At 41.6% G+C, this 25,462-nt stretch overlaps 1 protein-coding gene across 8 annotated transcripts in view; it reads right to left on the bottom strand.

Moving 5' to 3' along the window:
* Window positions 1–25,462, bottom strand: part of MITF (melanocyte inducing transcription factor) — a 387,291-nt gene that overhangs the window by 12,030 nt on the left and 349,799 nt on the right. For 3 of the 8 annotated variants that reach the window (XM_063941055.1, XM_063941054.1, XM_063941059.1), the window contains exons 3-8: window positions 23,362–23,577; window positions 20,809–20,901; window positions 9,585–9,702; window positions 6,920–6,976; window positions 6,247–6,322; window positions 1,009–1,047 (exon numbers count right to left, since the gene is read on the bottom strand). In XM_063941055.1, the coding sequence (XP_063797125.1) occupies window positions 1,009–1,047; window positions 6,247–6,322; window positions 6,920–6,976; window positions 9,585–9,702; window positions 20,809–20,901; window positions 23,362–23,577 (599 nt within the window). The remainder of the gene's footprint in view (window positions 1–1,008; window positions 1,048–6,246; window positions 6,323–6,919; window positions 6,977–9,584; window positions 9,703–20,808; window positions 20,902–23,361; window positions 23,578–25,462) is intronic. The other 5 variants (XM_063941058.1, XM_063941057.1, XM_063941056.1 and 2 more) reach the window with 4 other exon arrangements.

The raw sequence follows: 25,462 nt of genomic DNA on the forward strand, positions 1-25,462 counted from the left end.
AGTTAAAAAAAGAGTAGCGCAGTAGGTTGGAGAAGAGAAGACTCCCTAGATCGCTTGAAAATTGATATGGGGACTCCTGAAATATCCCTCTTTGAAGTCCAAGAAAACAACTTGAGCGGTCCTAAAGTTTTTATTGGGAATAGGCACTATAACTAAACCAATATAAGAATTTTGTTAAGGTCATAATTTACATTGTGGCTTTCTTACCCAACAATGAGATATCAAATAATATAAATGATTGCAAGAGGGTTTTTGTTTCTGCTAAAAGTAGGAAAGAACTGGATATGAATTCTTAAATAGTCAAGGAAGGAGGACTGGCAAGGATAATGATTTAAGATGCATCAGAGGGCTAGGAGAAGGTTGAAACTCAAGAACTTGATTTAACATGCAATAGAAGTCTTTGCTGTACGTAGATAAAACATTGTGGAGAACTTCTGGGGAACACGCAGAATTATTCACGGCCACTAATGTCATCCGCAAAAAAAGGGTAGATTTGATACAATTTACCATTCTCCAACAGACCCCAGATCTGAGGGTGCAATCTAATCACTTCAGCTAATGAATTTGGAGCCAACACAAACAATTAAGTCGATAAAGGACATCACCGTTTTTTACCATTCATGATGGCAAAGCTTGAGGAGAATTCCTAACACTGGCAGAATTCAACACACTGGCAGAAGAATTTGAATAGAGCTCTAGGGTGGAGGCCAAGATGTGACCGGAAAACCCAAATATAATTAGGGTTTTCTTCCTTTTAATCCCATAGGAGCCTGTCAAACTCAGCATCCAGGGATAGGATAAAGAAGGAAGTATTGTTGAGGGAAAGCAACATTATCAGCGCCTTCTACTGTAAGGTGCCTTTCTGATATATGAAATCAACATGAGGGTTCTTCATTAGGAGTGGTAGTAAAGGGTTATTTCTGTGGGTTATCAAATTGGTATATGTTTTTAAGTTGGAGTTTAATAGTGCAATGGGTCTACAATTTTGGCACAACGTGGGGTCCTTACCAGGTTTCGGTACGGTCACAATCTGGGCCTCCAGCATTTCTAGAGGGAAAAGAGGAGGTAAGGGAACAATCATTGTATAAATCAGTCAAATTAGTGGGTACATCCTCATTGAAACACCTATCAAAGGTGTCTGAGTAACTGTCAGAACATGGGGTGATGGCAAGTGATGGCAAGTTAATGGCCATGACAGTATCTACGAGGATGTTATCAAACACCTGGAGCAAGCTCACAATAAACTCTGTTCTAAAATGTAACTATCTATGTGGACATAATCTGTGTGAAGGTCATTACTACATTGATTCACAGTCACCACTGATTCCTGCAATTACATGTAACTGGGTATCTCAAGCAGCCGGTAACATTCATTCAGTGCCAGATTACTGTGTTTAGTCCTTTGTTTCTGCCTGTGTGTTTCCTGTACCTGAATTCATGTTGCTGGCCCAGATTGTTTACTGGCCATGCAGACCTCACAATCCTGACCTCTGCCTGTTATTTACTGTATACCACAAGCTGCTGCTGGTGCTACTATTTTCTGCAGGATATATAGCCTCTAGTCCGCCTGCATACCAAATCATAAATTGCTGTGTTCTGTAAGTCCAGAGATCCTCAGAGGTCACTAAAATGTCTGCTTCTGACCAAGGAGCAATTAAAGAGATCAGTAGTGTAAGGGGCAATTCTTGCAGATGGATGGATTGAAGAACTCACTGATTTGTCCAAGGGAAGGCTGGCAGCTTGATGGGTTGGCCTGATGGTATTATAAGAAGTGCTAGAACTCAGTAAAGACATTAATGATACCGCTCAAGTTGGGCAATCCCACCACTTCCCATTTCCAGCAAAAACATGGGGAGTATGCAGGATTATGCCTGTGGAATGCAGAGTTTATATACTAACATTGTACCTTAGTCCCTGTAATATAAAACATTGTAGCTTCATTGCAACCTGTTCCACCGACAGCAAGATCCATTCTACTCTAAATCAGTTCAGTGACTTGGTGGGTTTGACTGTTGGTCAAACGTATTAATTTCTCAAAAGGGATATCTGACGCTGCAGCTTAAGCAATATGGCTTTGTATTAATCTGGAGGCCAATTAAATGAATATAAGCCACCTGTTTCAACCCAGGTGCCATTAGGACTGTCCATAGATAGATGGAGATGGTGAAGTACAACTGGGGGTGATTGGACTATCTTACAGGGTGGATAGCAGACATTAAAAAGTGTTGTAAATGCAATATATAAACCAGGAAAAGTTACATTTGTGAATAGACAATGTGGACATGAGAGGGGAATGCGTAATATTTCAGTGATTTAGTTCTTTCCAGGGATCAAGAAGGCATAAATCCAATATCAGTAATGAAAAGTCAGAAGTGCGAGCCAAAGAGCTAAGAAAGAGCTGAGCGCTAGGTTATTTCACCAAGCATACATCAGTGATCCCTTCAACAGAAATCAGTGAACCCATCTTTAGTGGGAGACATTGAGCTGATGTGTGTTGAGGTCAGCTTAAGTGTCAAAGCTTGTTTACAATTTCACCACCCAAAATGAAGTATATACCCTCATTATCACACCCCCTTGCTGTAAGGTAAAATCATTGTTAGTGTTGAAGAGTATAGATAATATTACGGCCTCATAGTAATCACACACAATGTCCCCACCAGAAGCTCAATTGTTATACCTGATGTATCAGTGTTCCCCACAACTCAGGGTGACAAAAGAATAGTGGAACATGTTAACACTCCAGATCCTGGTGAGAAAGAATGGACAACTAAAACGTGTCTGCAATGTTCCATGTTCTTTTGTTCCCATCTATGTGTAAGGGCAATTTTAACGGTTAAAACATCTCCTAATGAACCACTATGTGTGGTTTCCCCGTCATCTGCAGCTCCTTCCAGATCTACTGTATGTTAAGTTTATATGCATTTGCAAAGCTTTAGTGGCGACATTATCTGAGAGATGAGGAGGAACTACATCTACAGCTGGGAAGTTGGTTTGTTGTAGTCCAACAATGTCTTCTCTACCCTCTAAACACGTATTTGAGGCTACAACATTGGTCAATTATTCTCTGTAAAGCGCTGCGGAATATGTGTGCGTTATATAAATAACTGGTAATAATAATAATACCCCTTGCAGTCTCAAATAAGAGGGGTTCTGTGACAGGGTGCCAGAGGACCAAAACCCACAAGCTGGGGTCAACAATTTGGTTGGGTAACCTCCACAACCCAAGAATGTCATAGTACTTTGTTCACTGGATTCAACACACAGGATTGGGAGATTGTGGCTCTAAGCAGGACTGCAAATAGTTGAAGGTCATGCAGCTGACCCTTAATCGAAGTGGTTATCTTTAGTATACGATCCTCCCCTTGAAAGATATGAATTTTCAGCACAACATTTCTGTGGATTTGATCTATTAATTCAATTAAGATATGGGGCAGAAAGTAAGAGAGTAAAGGCCCGTATTCACGGGCCGATGTGGGAGAGATGTGTGCTGAGCGAACAACATTTCTGTGGATTTGATCTATTAATTCAATTAAGATATGGGGCAGAAAGTAAGAGAGTAAAGGCCCGTATTCACGGGCCGATGTGGGAGAGATGTGTGCTGAGCGAACAACATTTCTGTGGATTTGATCTATTAATTCAATTAAGATATGGGGCAGAAAGTAAGAGAGTAAAGGCCCGTATTCACGGGCCGATGTGGGAGAGATGTGTGCTGAGCGAACCGCTCAGCACACATCTCTCCCACCGCTCAGCACAGCGCAATGTGTGCTGAGCGTGTGGGGGGAGACGGGGGGTGCATATTTAACCCAGCGGGTGAAGTGAGCGACCTGCTAGATTGGCCTGCATGGCAGGCCAATCTAGCACCAGCGGTAGCGATGCGCGGGGCTGCGCATCGCTATCGCTGTGGGGGGTACACACGGAGCGATCATGCTTAAAATCTAAGCAATCTAGTCAGATTGCTTAGATTTTAAGCAGCGATCGCTCCGTGAGTACCCCCCTTAACAAAGATATTTCCCCTTTATAACGCTCTAGCTCAGTGAAGTCAGTAATTTCCGATAGGTCCTGAATTTTCTTGTGCTTTCTTCTCAACTTGCCCTCCAAATCCACCATCTTATCTTGCATGGAGATGAGAGCTTCACATGTTCTTAATGGGCTTTCATTAAATCATTTTGGCATGCGAGTTGTGCATGCTTTGTGTCCAAGTGGTCCATTACCCCACCTATTTCATCAATGACTGCCCGAAGTTCTCTCATTCAGGGCATGAGGAATGGCATTAAGAACTCAAAACATCAAAGTCACCAAAGTAGGGTATGGTGCATGTGATGGATAGAGGAACTCAGCTCCTCTACTATGTTGTGGTCTCTGGGGCTACATGGTTCAGTGATGAAAAAAATTACACAACCGGAAAAATGCGTCTGCGTTTCAGCCTCCAGGCTGAGCATCTCAGGGCCAGATCGTAAACTCTCCTGCTCATTCAACAAATCAATTTCTTAAACTGATTTATTTAGGATATGAAGCTTATGCACAATGCCGCCTTTCAGCGTGGCAATTACCTCCATCCTTGAATGGGGCTATGTGGCCTTCAACTGAACGTCTGAATTCATATTCACCTTCTAGTGCTCCGAAAAAGCTGAGTGACCTCTAAAAAACAATGGGTATGCCTCTATGTTTGTCCTGTCAACTCGTCTTTTACTAAATTAATTACTCACATTCAGTTCCTTTTTTTGGCTGCAGAAAACGCCTAATTACATTTATGCAAAAATGTAACCATTGTCCAGAAGATGTTAGCGTGTGCCGATAAATATGAAAGCCGGAGTAATGACATAACAAATGGCTCTAGTGCAAGTAAGCAGGATGATATAAAGTGTCTGGTTGCTGTAGATATAACTGCAGTGTATTTATGTGAAGTGGGGAAGTGCTAGTTTATAACCACGCTGAGGTTTCATGTAACATGAAAGGATGGGGACTTTCACACAGATACATATAAACTCAGATCCTTTGTTCTGCCTGGTTTTTGTTACATAATTGCATTTAGGAGCTGTGGATGGGGATATCTAGAATTTCAACAATGTGTAACCGATGACCACTATATACTTGTTAAAGTGCCCTTAGGCATTTACTTTAATAGACAGTTAAGGAATAAAGGTCATGCACAATTATTTGTAAGTCTAGTCTGTCTTTGGCCAATATAAGTGGGGATGGGAAAGGCAACCATTTTGGAGATGCTTAATAATGGCAACAGCAACTTTCCACTAAAATTCTGACTTTTAAACACATTTAACTGTAGAACTGGAATGGAATCAGATTTGGCCAATGTGGTAATCTGATGGCTCAACAAGCCCATATGGCGTTATAAGCTAACCAGGCAGGTATGACATTATTAGCAGTCTAGAAGACAATAGGCAGTGCAGTCCTTATCATGGCCAAATTGAGGGGCACTGGGGGTTATTCAAATCAAAAAAGCACACTAATGGGCAAAATAATGTTGTGCTGCAGGTGGGGGAGATGCAACGTGCAGAGAGAGTTAGATTTTAGTGGGTTATATTGTTTCTGTGCAGGGTAAATACCGGCTGCTTTATTTTGACACCAAAATTTAGATTTTAGTTTGAACACACCCCACCCAACTCTAACTCTCTCTGCACATGTTACATCTGCCCCACCTGCAGTGAAACATGGTTTTGACCATTAGTGTACTTTTTTGGGTTTGCTAACAAACCTGAATAAGGCCCCATATTTTAATGATCACTTTTAGTCACCATCGCCTGCAGAATGAGGGTGTAAGAAGGAGGACCAATGAGAAGCCACAATGTCAGTGATTACTCCAAATGAACAGCCATGGTTTTGATTAGGAACTATGAGACCTTGATACGAGAACGGTTGTTTATTTTGTTTCCGCGTGCAACTGTAGCACTAGCAGACGTGCAAATAACCGCTTTATGGGCAAAAGTCTGACTGTGTGCCGGAGACAGCTGCAAGTATTCTTAGCATGTTATTAAATATCATGAAAACTTTTCAGGACAAATAGCAATTGGGATAAAACCGTGCATAATTTTACTGATCTAGCAGATAATTACAGAACACTTTAATTCTTTAACTGCAGTCGGGATAAATATGTCATTTTTGATAACAGAATAAAATAATTGTAAAATTCTTGATATTTCTGTAATATGTTTTTTTTTCCCCCTAAATGTTACTCTTTGCCAAAAGCAAAATTTCTGCAGAATAAAAATAACATTACAGTACACTCACGGGTCATTTGATTTTGGAATTAGCGTTCCTAATTCTTTTATACGATCATTGATGTTGAATCTTCTTCTTCGCTCAACTAAAGGGAGAAAAAAAAAATCATACTGTAAGATTAATTGTTTTATGTAATAGTTGCCATGCTTTTTATTCATCACAAAGACCACCCTGGGTAACAATAGATCCTTTTATTGGCGGGCATGCATGCATGAAAGCACAAACGAGTCAGATTAATAAGGAGGGGGCCACAATAACATGATACGGCACCAATCACATCATCAAGCCGCCATCCTGAGTGAAGTAGGATACAACGGAAAGCCATGGGGGGCTTCTAGGAGACTTGTCTACTTTCCATTTGAGATGTTCCAGGTAAGCATGAACCAACCATATTCTAGCTGCCATTTTCTAGAATAATTTAGAATAATTGGTTGCTCCGATCAACACCTTCACTTTTTCTTTTCAGAACATTTGATAAATCTCCCCCCATATTTATTGCTGTAGACATTTAAAATTGTATATTGCCCCTTTAATTCCCATTTTCGCAATATGTTACACGCAAAGGACACAAGATGGAAGGAACACAACACCAGCCATTGGCTACTGTAAATGAAGAGATTATATCAGTAGACCTTGACGCAACAAACATTTTTCTGACATGTATGTAACAAGTTCAACGTACTGAGATTGTGATTGTCTTTCTTTTGCCTTTCCTTAGCCAGTGCCCTTGCTTCTGACTCTGCAAAATAAAGTGTTTTCCAAGTTAAGTATCAAAAATAAAGACAATATACATAAAAACCCTATATAGAGTAATGATTACTATCAAGCAATAGAATTTAACACTACGCTACGCCAAATCGAGAAACAGTTGTGTCTTTATGATATTTGATCTTAACAGTTCACATGTTGTCCTTATAGTGAAGGCTGCAAAACGGTAAGCAGAATTACTATTCATTATATATTGTAGGTAGATGTTGCTGCTCTTAATTAATTGATAAGGTGACTATTTTATATAGGTTCAGTCTATATGTCTCCCTCCCTTGAGCAGGCAAAGATAGCCTTTAGTCATTTTAAGTGATGGCAGAGTCACACGCTCTATCCGAAATAATCTTACACAAAAGTCTCAACTAAAGAATGTGGTTCTCAGACAAGGTCAAGCAAAGTAATTCTCTATGTACCCACTAGATGGCGCTCTACATCCATCATGATTTTACTGTAGACATTCACCGCCTCACATTGGAAAATAAATTAACTAGATTAGTTATTTTAAAGATAACAAAACTGAGGTGTACAAGGGGGTGTGACATAGGGGGTAATTCAAAGTTGATCACAGCAGCAAATTTGTAATTCGAAGTTGATCACAGCAGCAAATTTGTCATCATGACATAGAGGGTAATTCGGAGTTGATCACAGGAGCAAATTTGTTAGCAGTTGGGCAAAACCATGTGCAGTGCAGGGGGGGGGGGGGGGGCAGATATAACATGGGCAGAGAGAGTTAGATTTGGGTGGGGTATGTTCAATCTGAAATCTAAATTGCAGTGTAAAAATGAAACAGCCAGTATTTACCCTGCACAGAAACAATATAATCCACCCAAATCTAACTCTCTCTGCAAATGTTATATCTGCCCCCCTGCAGTGCACATGGTTTTGCCCAACTGCTAACAAATTTGCTGCTGCGATCAACTCTGAATTACCCCCATAATTCAGCTCACTGGTTTGGTCTTGCAAGCACATGCACTGCAGTGATAAATACTTAACTGCAATATGAATTACATTTTGGGGCAATCTTTTTTGGTTTAACCCTTTTACATTGACTGTAGCTCCCCAGTAAGAAGTGCCAAAGGAAATCTTAACCCTCTTGTGTCCTCTCTATTTTTTAGAACTATATTGAATGGGATCCATTTAAAGAATGTAGAGTTGATTTCTTTTGTTGGTCATTCACTTGCCAGCAAGAGTGGCCTCTATGACAGTAAGAATCGACAACTGAGAACTCAGAATAATGCAGAGCTAATAATAATACTATACTACATTTGCCTGCAGCTCTGAAAATATCCAAATGCTAAGGAAAAGTCCACCTTGAAACCACTTTCAGTACTTAGTTTATACGAGCCCCCTCTGCGACTTTTACAATATTTTTTTTCCCGATCATACATCTTTTTATGCTTTTCAGCCACGCGTTTAAGTCATCATGAGGAGCAGACTGATTTTGTCTACTAGGGTATGGCACAACTCTCGTGTGCACTTTGCTATAGATACAACTGTTTCACGGCAGCAGATTTGTGTTGTATCCTGGAGCAACAGAGATCCGTAACTCTGGATGGTGATATTAAACCTGACTAATATCTCTACGTTTAGGAATAGTTAAAGGTGAGTGTGTGCAAATGTAGTAAATTAAACGAAATGAATGAAATGTAAAAAACAATTAAAAGAAAAATACCATATTTTGATTTTAAATTCTGTAAACTCGGACCCTATTAAATATGCCCCCATGGGGTTCTTAAGGATCTATTTACTAAGCCTTGGATGGAGATAAAGTGGAAGGTGATAAAGTACCAGCCAATCAGCTCCTAACTGCTATGCCACAGGCTGTGTTTGAAAAATGACAGGAGCCGATTGGCTGGTACTTCATCTCCAGCGACGTTAGTAAATAGACCCCTTAAACTCATAAATCTTACCCTATAAATTATCCTCCAGTAATAATAGTAGTATTCTACTTTGTTGTAGTCCGCAGGATTTAATATTTTTTTTAACAAGCTCTGGGTTATTAATAGTGTATATTTATTTATAGTCATTCTTATTATCATAAAGGTTGGTCACTCAGGGATCAGAGCCCTGCCATTGTATTAGCCAAGGGTGAAAGAATTATGTATTGATCTATGACATAAAAATGTCAGTTACCACAGGTGAAGAATTATGATACAGGCCACCTTGTGGCATAGCCCTGACCAGGGCCATCATGAGATGTTTTGGTCCCTTGGTACTTGGGTGGGTGGGTGGCCATGCGTACAGAGGCATGACCACACTTTCTTGTGAATACTGGGCACTTTGGTACATGCTGCACTGCTGAAGTGGGCAGGTCTTGGTGTGGCTACTCCTCCCTGAAACGTTCAGGCCCCACCCACAAACCAGGTAGGTTGTATCAGGCTTCCCCCTGCACCCCTGGCCCTGACACTGCACCTTACAATGCATTATTTTAACCTCTATTTTATCCATCTACGGAAGAACCTCAGCGCACACCTTACTTTCATTTATCAATGAGATGTCCAGTTGCAAGGAAATTGTTTGCAATATAGAAACAATGGAGCCTTAAATGTCATCTCAACCTCTCTAATATTTAAAAAATTTACCTGTAAGCTCCCTTTTGATATTTGGAAGATTAGCAGGACAAGAATTACTGATGTTTAACCCTGGAGGAGGCATACCTTGATTTCCATACATGTCAATCATATTAGCAGACACAGGCATCTGCAAGAAAACATAAATTGCACGTATATTAATACATTATTTATAGCACATAACTCACCAGAAATAAAGATGGTACTATGGGACAAGTCATTCAGGGGTTAAAGGAGACTAAGCAAATTTACAGTCACAATGGGCCAGATGTACTAAAGCCTTAAAAAGTGATTAAGTGGAGAGGGATAAAGAGCCAGCCAATCAGCTCCTAACTGTCATGTCACAGGCCTTGTTTGAAAAATGACAGTTAGAAACTTAGTACATCTGGCCCAATGTATTTTTCATGGTTAAGAAAAGTAGCGGAAACTCACATCGCAAGGACTGATCCAGGTGTCTTAATCTGAAAAAAATAAAACCCGAATCTTTTCTAATACACCGAACAGCAGAAGGGGTTCTGGGAAAGATATCTGGCGTAACGTTGAGTTCTCACAAAGAAAATAAATATTAGTAATATTACCATCGATAATCACATCCATATGTCTTGTTGTCACTGCTGTGTGGAAGACTACATGATATGACTGCACCAGGTATATTCACTCTGAGGGAAAAGCCTCCGGGGCATATTTACTAAAGGGGTGGTATTCAGTATGCCGACTGACGGGATCCCGGCGCACAGTATACCGGCGCCGGGGTCCCGACAGCCGGCATACCGACACTTATTCTCCCTCGTGGGGGTCCACGACCCCCCTGGAGGGAGAATCGCCACCGTGCCCGTAGCGCGCCACCGTGCCCGTAGCGTGGCGAGCGCAGCGAGCCCGCAAGGGGCTCATTTGCGCTCGCCACACTGTCGGTAAGCCGCCGGTCGGGCTCCCGGCGCCGGTATGCTGGTCGCCGGGAGCCCGACCGCCGGCAGATCGTAGTGAACCCTTACTAAAGTGCATTTATTTTTAGAAGTGAAGATGTTGCCCATAGCAACCGATCACATTCTAGCTATTATCTTCTAGAAGAAGCTAGATAAATGTTACGTAGAATCTGATTGGTTGCTATGGGTAACATCTCCACTTCTAAAAAACCCGCACTTTAGTAAATATACTCCTCCAAATTTTCATCCGTGTTTTAAGTGTAGAGGTAGCCATTTTCTAGGACCAACTAATATATCAGAAAGATTATGCAGCACAGGAGGAAATGGTCACCCCTTTGAGGCATGAGGTGTCTCGTACATTAATAACATCACGGGTTCCTAGTGAATGGATAGGCTACATGGCTGCCTCTACTGGGTGTAAGAGATACAGGGGGTCATTCCGAGTTGCTCGCTAGCTGAAAATGTTCGCTGCACTGCGATGATGCAAAGAAAATGGAACTTCTGCGCATGCGTATGCGGCGCAATGCGCACGTGCGACGTACTTTCACAACGAACGATGTTTCACACAAGGTCTAGCGAAGCTTTTCAGTCGCACTGGTGGCCGCAGAGTGATTGACATGAAGGGGGCATTTCTGGGTGTCAACTGTCCGTTTTCATGGAGTGTTCGAAAAAAACGCAGGCGTGCCAGGAAAAACAAAGGCTTGGCTGGCCGAACGCAGGGCGTTTTTGTGACGTCAAAACAGGAACTGAACAGTCTGAAGTGATCGCAAGTGCTGAGTAGGTCTGAAGCTACTCTGAAACTGCACAAAATTATTTTGTAGCCGCTGTGCGAACCTTTCGTTCGCACTTCTAAGCTAAAATACACTCCCAGTGGGAGGCGGCATAGCGTTTGCACGGCTGCTAAAAACTGCTAGCGAGCGAACAACTCGGAATGACCCCCACAGTAAGACCAATCTGTATACGGTATCCGGATGATAGATCTACACTTCTAGTTAGGTAGTCACTAGGCCGACACCATATGGTCAACAGGTACCAAAGGTCAACATGATGATGGTCGACACACAGACGGTAGACACGAGTTTTGGGGGGATTTCACATGTTTTCCCAACATTTGCTTTAATTACTATCCACACTAGGATTGGGAATAGTAACCTTGCCCGAAGCGGTCTACGTTTCTACTGATGGTGGTCACAGAACATGGTCGACACACAGACGGTAGACACGAGTTTTGGGGGGATTTCACATGTTTTCCCAACATTTGATTGAGTTACTATCCACACTAGGATTGGGAATAGTAACCTTGCCCGAAGCGGTCTACGTTTCTACTGATGGTGGTCACAGAACATGAAATATATAAGATGTGGCCCAAAAAAACATGTCGACCACTTTGGTGTCGACCATTGTCATGTCAACCCTTTTGTACCTGTTGATCTTTTTTGACAGTGTAGATCTTCTATACCACACCCTTTACATACAGAAGCGTATGAATGCCTGGGAGGGGGGCTATGTGCAACCCCTACACACAAACACACACACACACACACACACACACTGCACAGTGCCCCGCCCCTTCTTCTCTACCGTCTGCTGATGGCACCATCAGCAGAACACTGTTCTGGTAGAATACTGGAGTCTTTGCTAACAGCTGCAACCGCCATATTGGATGGTGCGGGGTCTTGACGTCCGTGACGTCCGTGATCACATCATTGAGGCCCCACCCCCGCTATAAAATGCTGCAATTACCGGCATTCTGGGGGGTGGGGCCACAATAACATGATGCAGCACCAAGCACACCATCAAGCCGCCTTCCCAGTATAATGCAGCAGACGGCCATGGGGGGATTCTGGGAAAAATGTCTACTTTGCTGGGTGTATGGGAGAGCCATCTGAGATTTGGGAGTATCCTGGATGTTCCAGGAGTGTAGGAAAGCATGAACCAACTATATTCTAGCTGTCATTTCCTAGAACAATCTCATTGGTTGCTGGCAGACTGAATGGGATGGGGGCTCTTCTTGGAGCAGGGTATGCAGTGTGCCCCTCCCCTTTGAACTAGGGGCCAGTGTGTGCCACACATCCTGCTACCATTACAGATATATCACTGGATAATATATTAATGGCATGCCATTTATTTTGTACTCACATGTTGTATTACCTCATCATTAACACAAGTGTTTAACCTGCTATATGAATGTGTCATGATGACCATTGTGTCATGATGACCATGCACAGTGACTGCATCCTGTTAGGGGGCCTTAGTGTCCAATGACAGTAATGCAAACAGAAGTATAATACTATTAAAGCAAAACTACTACATACTCTATAAAGGCACCCAGTTGGCCATCTTGGGATTTTATGTATAACAGGACTACATAAAACCATCTGTGACTCTTACCATCTACAGTAGGGGACACATAATTCAAAACCATGTAGTGATGCACCAGTAATATGTGCAACAGTTGAGTGTATAGGTCATAAAAGGGGAAAAGGGATTATACTTTATAATGTCAATCATTTTTTAAACTACCCATCTTACTGTAGGTTTCGATCCAATTCCAAATGACATAAATAATAAGATTTTACTTACCGATAAATCTATTTCTCGGAGTCCGTAGTGGATGCTGGGGTTCCTGAAAGGACCATGGGGAATAGCGGCTCCGCAGGAGACAGGGCACAAAAAGTAAAGCTTTTCCAGATCAGGTGGTGTGCACTGGCTCCTCCCCCTATGACCCTCCTCCAGACTCCAGTTAGGTACTGTGCCCGGACGAGCGTACACAATAAGGGAGGATTTTGAATCCCGGGTAAGACTCATACCAGCCACACCAATCACACCGTACAACTTGTGATCTAAACCCAGTTAACAGTATGATAACAGCGGAGCCTCTGAAAGATGGCTTCCTTCAACAATAACCCGAATTAGTTAACAATAACTATGTACAATTATTGCAGATAATCCGCACTTGGGATGGGCGCCCAGCATCCACTACGGACTCCGAGAAATAGATTTATCGGTAAGTAAAATCTTATTTTCTCTATCGTCCTAGTGGATGCTGGGGTTCCTGAAAGGACCATGGGGATTATACCAAAGCTCCCAAACGGGCGGGAGAGTGCGGATGACTCTGCAGCACCGAATGAGAGAACTCCAGGTCCTCCTTAGCCAGAGTATCAAATTTGTAAAATTTTACAAACGTGTTCTCCCCTGACCACGTAGCTGCTCGGCAAAGTTGTAATGCCGAGACCCCTCGGGCAGCCGCCCAAGATGAGCCCACCTTCCTTGTGGAGTGGGCCTTTACAGATTTAGGCTGTGGCAGGCCTGCCACAGAATGTGCAAGTTGGATTGTGCTACAGATCCAACGAGCAATCGTCTGCTTAGACGCAGGAGCACCCATCTTGTTGGGTGCATACAATATAAACAACGAGTCAGATTTTCTGACTCCAGCTGTCCTTGCAATATATATTTTTAATGCTCTGACAACGTCCAGTAACTTGGAGTCCTCCAAGTCACTTGTAGCCGCAGGCACTACAATAGGCTGGTTCAGATGAAATGCTGACACCACCTTAGGGAGAAAATGCGGACGAGTCCGCAGTTCTGCCCTGTCCGAATGGAAAATCAGATATGGGCTTTTGTAAGATAAAGCTGCCAGTTCTGACACTCTCCTGGCCGAAGCCAGGGCTAGAAGCATGGTCACTTTCCATGTGAGATATTTCAAATCCACCTTCTTTAGTGGTTCATGTAGCACTCCCTTAACAAAGGTCTGGACTTCAGGGACTGAAGCCAATTCTTTTTGAAAGAAAATCGACAGGGCCGAAATTTGAACCTTAATAGATCCCAATTTGAGACCCATAGACAATCCTGATTGCAGGAAATGTAGGAATCGACCCAGTTGAAATTCCTCCGTCGGAGCACTCCGATCTTCGCACCACGCAACATATTTTCGCCAAATTCGGTGATAATGTTGCACGGTTACTTCCTTCCTTGCTTTAATCAAAGTAGGAATGACTTCTTCCGGCATGCCTTTTTCCTTTAGGATCCGGCGTTCAACCGCCATGCCGTCAAACGCAGCCGCGGTAAGTCTTGAAACAGACAGGGACCCTGCTGAAGCAAGTCCCTCCTTAGAGGTAGAGGCCACGGATCTTCCGTGATCATCTCTTGAAGTTCCGGGTACCAAGTCCTTCTTGGCCAATCCGGAACCACTAGTATCGTCCTTACGCCTCTTTGCCGTATAATTCTCAATACTTTTGGTATGAGAGGCAGAGGAGGAAACACATACACCGACTGGTACACCCAAGGCGTTACCAGCGCGTCCACAGCTATTGCCTGCGGATCTCTTGACCTGGCGCAATACCTGTCCAGTTTTTTGTTGAGGCGAGACGCCATCATGTCCACCATTGGTCTTTCCCAACGGGTTACCAGCAAGTGGAAGACTTCTGGATGAAGTCCCCACTCTCCCGGGTGAAGATCGTGTCTGCTGAGGAAGTCTGCTTCCCAGTTGTCCACTCCCGGGATGAACACTGCTGACAGTGCTATCACATGATTCTCTGCCCAGCGAAGAATCCTTGCAGCTTCTGCCATTGCACTCCTGCTTCTTGTGCCGCCCTGTCTGTTCACATGGGCGACTGCCGTGATGTTGTCCGACTGGATCAACACCGGTTTTCCCTGAAGCAGAGGTTCTGCCTGGCTTAGAGCATTGTATATTGCTCTTAGTTCCAGAATGTTTATGTGAAGAGACGTTTCCAGGCTCGTCCATACTCCCTGGAAGTTTCTTCCTTGTGTGACTGCTCCCCAGCCTCTCAGGCTGGCGTCCGTGGTCACCAGGATCCAATCCTGTATGCCGAATCTGCGGCCCTCCAATAGATGAGCACTCTGCAACCACCACAGAAGAGACACCCTTGTCCTTGGAGACAGGGTTATCCGCAGGTGCATCTGAAGATGCGACCCTGACCATTTGTGCGTGGAATCTGCCGAATGGAATTGCTTCGTAAGAAGCCACCATTTTTCCCAGGACTCTTGTGCATTGATGTACAGACACCTTTCCTGGTTTTAGGAGGTTCCTGACAAGCTCGGATAACTCCTTGGCTTTTTCCTCCGGGAGAAAAACCTTTTTCTGAACCGTGTCCAGAATCATCCCTAGGAACAGCAGACGAGTTGTCGGCATTAACTGGGATTTTGGAATATTCAGAATCCACCCGTGCTGTTTTAGCACTTCTTGAGACAGTGCTAATCCCATCTCTAGCTGTTCTCTGGACCTTGCCCTTATTAGGAGATCGTCCAAGTATGGGATAATTAATATGCCTTTTCTTCGAAGAAGAATCATCATCTCGGCCATTACCTTTGTAAAGACCCGAGGTGCCGTGGACAATCCGAACGGCAGCGTCTGAAACTGATAGTGACAGTTTTGTACAACGAACCTGAGGTACCCCTGGTGTGAGGGGTAAATTGGAACGTGGAGATACGCATCCTTGATGTCCAAGGATACCATAAAGTCCCCCTCTTCCAGGTTCGCTATCACTGCTCTGAGTGACTCCATCTTGATCTTGAATTTCTTTATGTACATGTTCAAGGACTTCAGATTTAGAATAGGCCTTACCGAGCCATCCGGCTTCGGTACCCCAAAAGAGATTGGAATAATACCCCTTCCCTTGTTGTAGAAGAGGTACCTTGACTATCACCTGCTGAGAGTACAGCTTGTGAATGGCTTCCAAAACCGTCTCCCTTTCGGAGGGGGACGTTGGTAAAGCAAACTTCAGGAAACGGCGAGGTGGATCTGTCTCTAATTCCAACCTGTACCCCTGAGATATTATCTGCAGGATCCAGGGATCTACCTGCGAGTGAGCCCACTGCGCGCTGTAATTTTTGAGACGACCACCCACCGTCCCCGAGTCCGCTTGAGAAGCCCCAGCGTCATGCTGAGGCTTTTGTAGAAGCCGGGGAAGGCTTCTGTTCCTGGGAAGGAGCTGCCTGTTGCTGTCTCTTCCCTCGACCTCTGCCTCGTGGCAGATATGAATAGCCCTTTGCTCTCTTATTTTTAAAGGAACGAAAGGGCTGCGGTTGAAAAGTCGGTGCCTTTTTCTGTTGGGGAGTGACTTGAGGTAGAAAGGTGGATTTCCCGGCTGTAGCCGTGGCCACCAAATCTGATAGACCGACTCCAAATAACTCCTCCCCTTTATACGGCAAAACTTCCATATGTCGTTTTGAATCCGCATCGCCTGTCCACTGTCGCGTCCATAAAGCTCTTCTGGCCGAAATGGACATAGCACTTACCCGTGATGCCAGTGTGCAGATATCCCTCTGTGCATCACGCATATAAAGAAATGCATCCTTTATTTGTTCTAACGACAGTAAAATATTGTCCCTGTCCAGGGTATCAATATTTTCAATCAGGGACTCTGACCAAACTACCCCAGCACTGCACATCCAGGCAGTCGCTATAGCTGGTCGTAGTATAACACCTGCATGTGTGTATATACTTTTTTGGATATTTTCCATCCTCCTATCTGATGGATCTTTAAGTGCGGCCGTCTCAGGAGAGGGTAACGCCACTTGTTTAGATAAGCGTGTTAGCGCCTTGTCCACCCTAGGGGGTGTTTCCCAGCGCTCCCTAACCTCTGGCGGGAAAGGGTATAATGCCAATAATTTCTTTGAAATTATCAGCTTTTTATCAGGGGCAACCCACGCTTCATTACACACGTCATTTAATTCTTCTGATTCAGGAAAAACTATAGGTAGTTTTTTCACACCCCACATAATACCCTGTTTAGTGGTACCTGTAGTATCAGCTAAATGTAACGCCTCCTTCATTGCCAAAATCATATAACGTGTGGCCCTACTGGAAAATACGGTTGATTCGTCACCGTCACCACTGGAGTCAGTGCCTGTGTCTGGGTCTGTGTCGACCGACTGAGGCAAAGGGCGTTTCACAGCCCCTGACGGTGTTTGAGTCGCCTGGACAGGCACTAATTGATTGTCCGGCCGTCTCATGTCGTCAAACGACTGCTTTAGCGTGTTGACACTATCCCGTAGTTCCATAAATAAAGGCATCCATTCTGGTGTCGACTCCCTAGGGGGTGACATCCTCATATTTGGCAATTGCTCCGCCTCCACACCAATATCGTCCTCATACATGTCGACACACACGTACCGACACACAGCAGACACACAGGGAATGCTCCTAACGAAGACAGGACCCACTAGCCCTTTGGGGAGACAGAGGGAGAGTTTGCCAGCACACACCAAAAGCGCTATATATAACAGGGGTAGCCTTATAATAAGTGCTCCCTTATAGCTGCTTTATATATATCAAAATATCGCCATAAATTTGCCCCCCCTCTCTGTTTTACCCTGTTTCTGTAGTGCAGTGCAGGGGAGAGACCTGGGAGCCGTCCTGACCAGCGGAGCTGTGAGAGGAAATGGCGCCGTGTGCTGAGGAGATAGGCCCCGCCCCTTTTCCGGCGGGCTCGTCTCCCGCTATTTAGTGAATCCAGGCAGGGGTTAAATATCTCCATATAGCCTCTGGGGGCTATATGTGAGGTATTTTTAGCCTTTATATAGGTTACATTTGCCTCCCAGGGCGCCCCCCCCCAGCGCCCTGCACCCTCAGTGACTGCATGTGAAGTGTGCTGAGAGGAAAATGGCGCACAGCTGCAGTGCTGTGCGCTACCTTTAGAAGACTGCAGGAGTCTTCAGCCGCCGATTCTGGACCTCTTCTGACTTCAGCATCTGCAAGGGGGCCGGCGGCGCGGCTCCGGTGACCATCCAGGCTGTACCTGTGATCGTCCCTCTGGAGCTGATGTCCAGTAGCCAAGAAGCCAATCCATCCTGCACGCAGGTGAGTTCACTTCTTCTCCCCTCAGTCCCTCGTTGCAGTGATCCTGTTGCCAGCAGGACTCACTGTAAAATAAAAAACCTAAGCTAAACTTTTTCTAAGCAGCTCTTTAGGAGAGCCACCTAGATTGCACCCTTCTCGGCCGGGCACAAAAATCTAACTGGAGTCTGGAGGAGGGTCATAGGGGGAGGAGCCAGTGCACACCACCTGATCTGGAAAAGCTTTACTTTTTGTGCCCTGTCTCCTGCGGAGCCGCTATTCCCCATGGTCCTTTCAGGAACCCCAGCATCCACTAGGACGATAGAGAAAAATGATAGTTGTGCCAGTTTATGGCTGGCTGCAGGGCAGACTCCTTGGAAAATCAGATTATGCAGGTAGAGTTTCCTGATTAATATTTAATAGAATTGACAACTTTACTAGTTATGAAATACAAATATACAGTAGCTAAAGGTTTAGGTGAAACCAGTGGAGCATACTTTGTTTTGTTACATAGTACCCCAAGTATTGGTGTGTTTTTTTCTGTGCCCTAAGTGTCAGTGTTCACTTATTCTGGGACTCTAAGAGTCAGTGCGCCATTGTTGTGGGCTACCAAGTATCAGTGTGCCATTGTTCTGGGACCCCTGGTGTCAGTGTGCCATTGTTCTGGGACTCCATGTGTCATTATGCCATTGTTATGGGCCAGCAAGCATCAGTGTGCCATTGTTCTGGGATCCCAGGTATCAGTGTGCCATTGTTCTGAGGTCCCATGTGTAACTGTGCCATTGTTCTGGGCCATCAAGTGTCAGTGTGCCATTGTTCTGGGCCATCAAGTGTCAGTGTGTCATTGTTCTGGGCTACCAAGTGTTAGTGTGTCATTGTTCTGGGCCACCAAGTGTCAGTGTGCCATTGTTCTGGGCTACCAAGTGTTAGTGTGTCATTGTTCTGGGCCACCAAGTGTCAGTGTGCCATTTTCTGTGACCCCATGTGTCAGTGTGCCATTGTTCTGTAACCTCAAGAGTCAGTGTGCCATTGTTCTGGGATCCCATGTGTCAGTGTGCCATAGTTCTGTAACCTCAAGAGTCAGTGTGCCATTGTTCTGGGATCCCATGTGTCAGTGTGCCATTGTTCTGGAACCTCAAAGGTCAATGTGCCACTGTTCTGGGATGTCAAGAGTCAGTGTGCCATTGTTCTCAAACCTCAAGAGCCAGTGTGTCATTGTTCTGGAACCTCAAGAGTCAGTGTGCCATTGTTCTGGAACCTCAAGAGTCAGTGTGCCATTGTTCTGGAACCTGAAGGGTCAGTGTGCCATTGTTATCGAACCTCAGGAGTCAGTGTGCCATTGTTCTGAAACCAAGTGTCAGTGTGCCTTTAGAGAAACCTAAACATAGATTATGGGACTCCCCAACTCACAGGTTGTACATCTCTGATTTAAACTATGGATGGAAACAATGTATATTTTTATGTTCCACTATCCAAATAAAGTAGTCATTTTTAGAGGTAATGTGCCGATATAGCAATTTCCACTAAGTATCTACAGATGTGTCCTCATACATCTTGCCATGATACGCCATGCAGTGGGAGATGCCTGGCGTGAACTGACAGGTCCTATGCAACTCTGCTAATATTGGGCGTCTTTTTTTGCTGAAAATGCATCTTATTCACATTGCTATATGAATAAGACGCACAAGCAGACTTTTCAGATTAAAATTATATACTACATGCTTATATTGTGTGTGACCGCGCTTGTATCTGCATTAGAAATGCTATGTTACACTGTTTTCACTGTAAAATAGCATTTCCTATGCAGCTACAACCATGGTCGCATTCAGAATGCAGGCATACCGCATATAATTTTAATAAGCATAAGCTGCATGTGTGTCCAATTTGCATAATTTTGCGAATAAGACACATTTTAACGGAAAAAAAGTCACATGAACAGACACTAGGCGCTACCAAGTCACGCCACTGTATGGCATAACTAGAAGGGCTGTTTAACATACAGGGAGGATAGATGTAAGTGGACACTTTAGTATTTAGTGAAACACCTAAAAAAAACATAAATGTCTAGAGTAGACTAGTCTTTGCCAAACATCCTTTACTTTTGTGCTTCTCCTAGTAACAAAAGTAACATAAATGTTGAGGTTGAAAAAAAGACAATTGTCCATCAAGTGCCCACCCAATCACTGCATGCCACAATGTATCATCTAACATCTCTATAATGGAGCTGGAATCAAATCTCCCTGTATTCATATACACACAAACTGAATACAAGTCATCTGGCATGTGTAGTTTCCCAATGAACAAGCAGTACACACTGTTGCATATTTAAAAAAAAAATGTTTCACAGTGAAATGACAGCAAATAAAGTGGTTCCGTGCACTCTAAAATAAACACCATACTGGAAAGAAAATTGTGATTTAAAAATATAAGTATTTTTTTAAATTAATTCATTAATAATAAAACTAGGCAAACTTAATTAATTAACAGTAAAAAGTTTACAAAATGTATACCGTACCGTGTTTGCCATTTGCATTCCAGGATCCATCATGAGAATTTCATCATTATAACTAGATTCCAGGCTAATGATGTCATCAATAACATCGTCCATCTGAAAAAAAAAGATACAGATTTTAAAGTTTTGATGGGTTTTTTTTTACTTTTTACAATACAACATGTTGTCTATTGTTATATTAGATATATAATGTGTGACAGTTTGCCTTTAGTCCAGTGGTTCTCAAACTGTGTGCCTAGGCACGATGGGGTGCCTTTAATTGGTGGTCCAGGACCAATTCAAATTATTTATGGTCAATATAATAAGCAAAACCAGTGCTGGTAGTTGCCAATCATAAACTATATGGACAAACAGAAGCAAATCTTATCCATCACCACACAACTGAACCTAAGGATGACGCACAATTTACTTAATTTAATATTTCTTTCTACATTTCTCAATAAGAAATTTTTGGCCTAGAGTTGCCATGAAAAAAATTCTTACACTCTTGCGCTATGATTCAAAAAAATTTTGGGAACCACTGCTTTAGTCCCTGTTGGAGTCCTCAAATAGCTACTAAGCTTGACACTGTACAAAATTAAAAATGGAATCGAGTTGGGGAGCCGGTGAATTTCCTAGAGCACTTTATCAATCAATATTTAACATATGAATAATTTGTTTTTTCAAAGAAAAATTGTACGAAAATGTTGAAAAGAGAAAATGTGGCTTTGTAAATACATAAAGGAGGCACATGTATATTCTGTTTTTTTTTATTGTATCTAGAATATGTCTCTTGCCTTGTACATTTTATTCATCTATGCATCTAAAGGATAGTCCCCTCCTATAGATTATAAGGATATAAGGAGTCACAGAGGAATTCTGTGGCCAAATAAAGCACAAGACTGTAGGCCAAGGGCACTATACAGGCCACCTATATCGTGGCCAACTTCTAATATCATAATTTGCAGTATAGAATTTATTGCGATTTAATACAAATGTTTCTTATGAACAATGAAGTGATGACAGTAGAACTCAACTATTACAAGCAATGCTACCTATAACACCTGTTTATCACATCCTGTACTAGAGAGTTTTAATTTTTTCACAGATATTACATATACTCTACATTCTAGTCAGTTGATGATGTGTTTATGCCGTTTAAGGTTCAATTGATGATAGTTATACAGTATCAAGTGGACCAAGATATTTTCATTAAGACCCCATATCTTCACATTTCCTACACCAACTTAGAGACAGAGATTTTGCTGTGCCTATTGTGTGTAAGTGGCCAGCACACCTACACATTGACATCTAGTGAAAGGCCCATCTTACTTAAGACAGAGCCAAGGCAAGACACTGGTCTGCGGCCCTTTTCACCTTCAGCTTATGAAATGAAACACACATCAAAATGTATCTCAGTAACCCTTATTTCCCAATGGAACCAAGGCTGGAGCTTAGGCTGTACAACAATCTGACAATATTGATAGGTCAATTTAACAAGTAGAAAGGTAAATCCCTCATGCATTTGTAAAAATAAATATCCAAAACCTATTTAAATAATATATTTTGATAAGAGGGTACATAGAAGGATCCCTTTTTGTTACAAAAACAGCAAGAGTGAATCTACAAAAAAACAGTAAAATAGACTTTTTCTTATTAAACGTTATACTTTAAAACTTAGTTTTAATCACTGGAAAAATATGTCTTTGTATGCATTGGACACTTTGATAAAATCTACAATTTTTAAAGTAATTCGAAATAGCAACTGAGACAGATTTATTTACTTGGAACTTATATATAAATATTGTAGCACATAAAAACTAAGGTCTATAATTAATTGATGTACTCTATAAAAAGAAAATGAAGATTTTTAAATAGTAAAAAAAAATTTTATAATCCAAATCTGTGTTGGAAAATCCAGTTGGGAAAATTCTTGAGCACAAATACTATATATTGCTGAGAGTAGTAATAAATATATATATTTTTTTTTATACTAGACAGTAATATATTTTTTATACTGTGGAAGAAATATTTATATATAATGCTCTTTAATTAAACAAGTAATTATAATTTACATCAATAAAGTAGATATGCAACCCTCAGATGAAGGTATAGCTTTATTATTGAAATGTAACGATTTGCAGCAAAATAATATAAGTACAAACATTACAGCATGCTATTGTAAATGTTACTGTAGAACACCATTAAAAAAAAACTAGTCCACCAAAAAAGTAAAACTAATATTAAGCAAGCAAATTAAAAATGAAAGTGTTAATCACTACGGACCACATCACAAAAGTGTATAGAAAATATTGCATTTTGTAAGAAAACTAAAAGTAACTTTTTAAAAATGTTTTATTTTAAACAGACAAAAGTTACAAATACAATTAATACAAAATGGTTAATAGATGAAAACACAAGGTCTCGATTGTGTACAAAAATATATAAAATATAAGTAACTTGAAATAGCTAAAAAAATATATTTAATTTTAGAATTACAAAATCAACTAGTGGAGTTTAAATGGTGGTAATAGGGCAGATTAATAAATTGGAGAGTAGAATAAATGATATATTCACCTCTTTCTCACAGGTACTAAGTGTCAGCATAGCCATGGGACTGTTTGGCGCACTGTTTCCCGGTCCTGGTGGCATGATATGGTCCCCTGGCTGGTTTGGACAGGGCAAGCTTAGTGCTTTGCTGTGATGTTTGGCAGTTGTCAGGTATTGTTGCACCTGCTGTTTCTGAGCTTGCTGGATGTGGTATTTTGTAGGATTTTCAAGGTGAGTCTGCACCTGGCAAATAAACAACAGTGATTGGCCCGTAGTGAAATTTCCAGTTCAATATCATTGCTTCCTTATAACGAGGACAAGAATACAGCAGCCAACAAGTACCACACAAATAAAAATGTCAAGATTGGGTGGAATTATTCTCAACTGCAAATGAATTGCTCTATTCATTGCTCCGTAAACCTAATGCAATAGTAGAACATTGTCTAAGAAAATATAACATCCCAAAATAAAATACGGGAATGAAACAACAATAATAAAGATCTAGTTAAATTGCAAAAACAAAAACCAAGGAAGTAAATAAATGACTAAATTCATAAATGTGAGATAATGAAAAAAATATAATCTCAGCTAGTTAGAGAATCAAAAGAAAAATAAATAAATAAACGTATAGCCTCAATCCCAGAACGCAACATGTATAGACACATCAGGTGCACTGGCAGATTTGTATTAGATGCTTAAAAAATAGCTAATTAATATAATTTGTTCATATACTTTATCTTTGACCCCCCCCCCCCACACACACAAAAAAATCAGCAGTATTTTAGTTCAAATGGAAATAAATTAAACAGTACATAAGCCATTTGCATACATAGCTAGGTCACTCACGTGATAGATAGATAGATAGATAGATAGATAGATAGATAGATAGATAGATAGATAGATAGATAGATAGATACTGTAGATAACAGATTAATCATTAATACATTTTGATAAAGAGAGGGCTGCACATAGGTTTATTCTCACAGTTACAGATTGCACGGAACATGTATCTTTAATTTTCCAAATGCATATATGGTTTTACAGTAACTTCCTTAAAGCCTGTCCTCCCATATTTGCACATATCGGTACGGTAAGCAAAACTTGGCTCACCAACCTATTTAGGCCATATGCCATGAGCCTGTGTTTGCAAATCTATTGTGTATTACCAATACATATACTAGTTATTAATCGCACTCAGATATACATTTTAAGAAGCCTCAAATTATTAATACTTAAATTTATAAAAAATAAAATAATACGGATACTAAAAATTTTAATTAATAATAATTTTTAGACAAAGCTAAAAATAATTCAAATATAGTACATCTTACAGAAAAACTGATTAACAGGTCATGCAGCTGATTCACAGAGATAATTTGGTGCCCACACAAAATAAGTATAAAAAGCCTCTGAAACAGAGTGCGTGTATATATAAGGAAAGCATTATAAGTAATGTTCATGCAAATGTAATACTTTAAACCATATATAGTAAATTATAATGTAACAGTAACAATAACAAAATGAAGAACAAAATAAAGTGTAAAGAAAATAATAATCACCTGGTAATGATTATAGTCAAGCATTTCCAACATGTTACCAGTCCAATGGGTTTAACCTACAGTAAATCCCTTAAGTTTGGCTATCTTTGGCTCTGGAGCAGATTTATACAACCACCACAACAAGTATTTTAAAGGGTGCTCAAGAAACTTCATTACAGCAGTGTAAGACTTATAATAAGCCAGCTCATTAGTTACGCGTGTAAAGAAACAAACGTTTCATACAAGAGTTTTTTTGGAAGCATTGCAAGTGTAGCCATTTATTTAGATGCTATTTTTTTTAAACGACTTTGACGTCATGCCCTCTCATACACAAAAGGGTCTCTTTAAGAGACTGTGTTATCAAAGTGAAATTGAAAAAACGCTCCAGGCATTTTGTCTATTCATCTTTTGTTCCAGTACTACTGATACACAATGGTATGCCTTTCCAATCTATAAGGTTAAAAGTTGTGTATTATTTTTAAAAAGCAGACTTTGCATTAAAATTGCTACGCATGAGTCTCCACTACTCGTGTATAGCTTCCTTAGATGCATAAAAGTGGGACCTCCAAGACATGTGGATCTGCTAAATG

This window comes from Pseudophryne corroboree, chromosome 9 (genome assembly GCF_028390025.1).
Source record: "Pseudophryne corroboree isolate aPseCor3 chromosome 9, aPseCor3.hap2, whole genome shotgun sequence".
NCBI lineage: Eukaryota > Metazoa > Chordata > Amphibia > Anura > Myobatrachidae > Pseudophryne > Pseudophryne corroboree.